The 3585-nt window shown below is 34.7% G+C and overlaps 1 protein-coding gene across 1 annotated transcript; it reads right to left on the bottom strand.

The window, feature by feature from the left end:
• Positions 1 to 246: 246 nt before the first annotated feature.
• Positions 247 to 3236, bottom strand: LOC108469505 (uncharacterized). Its single transcript, XM_017770385.2, has 6 exons — positions 2513 to 3236; positions 2308 to 2405; positions 1490 to 1514; positions 1039 to 1159; positions 812 to 946; positions 247 to 715 (listed from the first exon to the last, which is right to left on the bottom strand). The coding sequence occupies exons 1-6, from the start codon at positions 2904 to 2906 to the stop codon at positions 499 to 501; spliced, it is 990 nt and encodes a 329-aa protein (XP_017625874.1). The 5' UTR covers positions 2907 to 3236; the 3' UTR covers positions 247 to 498.
• Positions 3237 to 3585: the final 349 nt, after the last annotated feature.

The following is a 3585-nucleotide window of genomic DNA, read 5'->3' as shown; positions in this document are numbered from 1 at the left end:
ATCAAAGCTAATACTAACACTTAAATATTGACTCAATAGATCAAGTGGATCATGTCTTCACTTTTTCATTCATAAGATGAGATGTAACATGCCTAAATTCAAATCCCAAAATATGCAACGAGTCCTACGGATTTGGAACCACTTGAACAAACCAAAAGTCTGTAAACCTACCTACCTAATTTGGATTTCCCTTTTGTTTTCCCAACTCAAAATGAACAAAGCAATGCTAAAAACGAAACTTTCAGGTTATCTCCAAAGATATGAACTTCAAATTGATCATTGTATTCATAGTCAAAGATGAAATATAAGTAATGGTATATTATTTAACCAACATACCTTACAGTTTTGTCCTCAGTCAACCAACATAGCATGACGCCATTTGGCTGGTCTCCTTATGGTTGATTCACCCAATAAGCCAACATTTTCGGCCTATTGAATGTTTCGGGCATAAGAAACAATACACAATGATATGCAGTGGAAGGCTCTATAGAGTCCATCCTATGGGATAGTAGAACTAAAAATCCAAGCAGCTATTTGTTGCTCCGCTTCTTCCCAATTATTTACCCTAGTCACCAAAGGATGTTTATCAATTGACTCTGTCTTGCACCATGGATACGAGTTCTCGTAATCAAAAAGCAGAACTCTGATTCCAACTTGAGCACACTCAACAGCATATCTGGGATTATCATCGATTAGAATCTTGGCTCCTAACAAACTGCAAGACTCCAAGGAAAAGCTCATCAAGGCAATATTTGAACAAGATATTTGCACTTTTAAGCAATGTTTAAGGCCTAAGGGCTTAACGGCATACCGGCATATTTCTGACTTAGGTCTAGACTTGCCGTGTAGAGCAAAATGGTTGCCAAAGTGCATCTCTCGGAACAGTCCAGGGTAGTACTTCTCTAACCACTCGATCGTATGGTCCTTAATGACATTTTGCCGTGACCTACTCATATACATATATAACATGCGAAATACCAGATTAGTACACAAGTCAGAAGGCATTATTAAGGAAAGAAAAACAGTATGCATACATACGTTACAACAGACAGGTCACAAAATCTTGATAACCTATGAAGCGCCCTCTGAGCACCTGGGATCGGGTGGATACCTTTCTTGAAATATGATGACTTGAAGAACTCATGGACACGGATATCAGCTGTCAAAACAAGAAAACAGGAAATGCTCCAAAGTCGGAGAAGATTCAACAATTTTGATACATATTAAGGTAAGAAAAAGAGTTCTTCCAGAAATCCGCTTTGTCAACTTATTAAAAGTTGAAATAGACCAAAGATTCCACTAAAATTGATTAATTAATGAACCTTTTCATTTCCATCCACAACAAGCCAAACTTAGCTTCACTTTTATTATAAGAATTTTATAATGTTATATTAATATAGAAGATAAGCATATTAGCACTAAATGCATTATCGTCAAATGAATAGAACAAGTTATCCAAAAAGGAATCAATCTATATATCTAATGATACCTTCTTGACGAGAACAGTTCCATATCTGTAACAAAGAGTTAAAAGGTACCATCAGATTGTTGCCAAAAAAAAAAAAAAAAAAAGAAAAGAAAGGAAAATATGGAGACAACAGTGTAAAAGTGAAAGTATTAAAGAGGTAGTTGACTTAAAAAAACTGCTTAAACACGAAATCAAGTCAAAATGCAACACTGTTCACTTGTGAAAACAGAAAAGAAATATGTCAAATGCCAATTAAACTTCACTTTTACTTTTCTGTATGTGCATGCAATCTGGTAGCTATATCGGATTCCAACCAAGGTTCCGTTTAACATCGAAGTTTAAAAGTACTTTTCAACCCAATCCATGATTTTAATCCAAAACAGAAAGTTAAAATTTTTAGCTTTCGGCTTTTGTTCGAATGAAGTTACTTTCTTATCCTTGCTAAAATCCATGATTTCAAGCCAGATGCACAATTGGATTTTAACCCAAGCCAAAATGTCAAAATCTCCAAAAAAAAATCCCAATTGTTTCGAACTTTCTAGTTTTTAACTTTTGCAAAAGTACTTTTTTGGCTAAAATTACTTTTTTATCATTGTTAAAAAAGTCCAACACATATTTTAGTTTCATATCATATCTAAAATGGATATTTAGCCCTTTTAATTTTTGATATCATATCTAAAATGAATATTTAGCACTTTTTAACCTCAATGATAATATGAGTCAAGCCGAGTTTGGGCAAAACTCTCCCGCGAGCTCCTTCACACTCGACCCAACAGACTATAATTCATTACTATCTAGTGTCTACTATCTTGGCAACAAAAAGTTTTTATTTAAATTACCTTGAAGAACTCGTAAACATGGTATTCGGAGACTGAACGTTTCAACGAATAGCGATCAGCTATAAATTTGTTCAAAGCCGAAACGAAGTTTCCTAGTACTGCTTATATCAGAAAACAAGCAATAATAATAATTATCAAATTGAAAAAAAAATACATTAAAATTTTCAAAAAGGAGCAAAGAATTGGTTTGAATTTAGTTGTATACCTTCGTCGACATCGACGGCAACCGTGATTTTATTACGCAAGGGGTAGTCGGAAAAGTCAAGAGGGTTCCCACTTCGATACGCGCCGCGAGTGTCAGTCGTCGGCTCCGCTACTTTTTGGGGTTCGTTATAGCTGATGATTTCTAAATCACGCGCCAACCGGGGAGCAAAGGCCCGTGCTTTTTTATCCCAGGTTCTACGCGAATCCTCAAAGCAACTTTTAATACTCAAATTTAAGCCAGCAGCGGGTTTTTTACAGTTGTCACCGGCGCCGACGCCAGCATTGTAGTTTCCGAGCGCGTCTAATTTACCGATGGACTGAAAGCAACGGCGTTGGTCGCCGGGAAAAGCGTGGAGTTGCATGGAAAACGGATCATTACGGGCTGAAAACGCCATAGCCGAAAACTGTCGTTATGGTAAAAATCTTTGTTGAAGAAGAAACGAGCAGTGGTGCTTTGCTTCTTTAACATAACGAAGATTCATACATTTCCAACATTCCCCAATAATTCGATTAATGAATTTGCCGAGAAAACGAACCCTAAGAAAATTGGGAAAAATTGCAGAAGAGGGTTCGCGGTAAACCGCCTTATAGTAATGGAACAATGAGACCGAAGAGAACGTATAATTTTATATAGTATTTATTTTAAACGGTTTAAAATTAAAGGAATTTTGAAGAATATATGAAAAATTAAGAGGACAGTATGAATAGAACAGAATTTGTGCTTCATATTTCTTTTGTCTTTTTTCGCCTGAATAAGAAATATTTTAGGATTATTGTAAAAAGAAATAAATAAATAATTGGTTAAAAGAATATATTGGTTATAAAACACACATGGTATGCAATGATGATTAAACCAGAATGGTTAATAGAATTAATTGGATCGAAAATTAATTGGAGATATCAATTTAAAGAATGGTGTTAGATTAATTGAATATCGTATTAGTATGAAATGGTTAATTATGTTTAATTTTTTTTAATATCTTTTATTTTTACGAGTTTTTAATCAAATTGAACAAGCCAATTCAATCACCCGTCCAATTTTAAAAGCATCGATAGTAAGAGTTAGGTAAAATT

This window comes from Gossypium arboreum, chromosome 7 (genome assembly GCF_025698485.1).
Source record: "Gossypium arboreum isolate Shixiya-1 chromosome 7, ASM2569848v2, whole genome shotgun sequence".
Classification (NCBI taxonomy): domain Eukaryota; kingdom Viridiplantae; phylum Streptophyta; class Magnoliopsida; order Malvales; family Malvaceae; genus Gossypium; species Gossypium arboreum.
The sequence above is the reverse complement of the archived record's forward strand: the minus strand, read 5'-3'. Positions and strand labels throughout refer to the sequence as shown.

Bases quoted from the DNA above. Each gene is read 5' to 3' on its own strand.
- LOC108469505 (XM_017770385.2), bottom strand. From the start codon at position 2,906: ATGGCGTTTTCAGCCCGTAATGATCCGTTTTCCATGCAACTCCACGCT. The intron at 1,515-2,307 runs GTAATTTAAATA...TCTTTGTTACAG, and splicing joins ATGTTTACGAGTTCTTCAAG to ATATGGAACTGTTCTCGTCA. The intron at 947-1,038 runs GTATGTATGCAT...GTATATGAGTAG, and splicing joins TGTGACCTGTCTGTTGTAAC to GTCACGGCAAAATGTCATTA.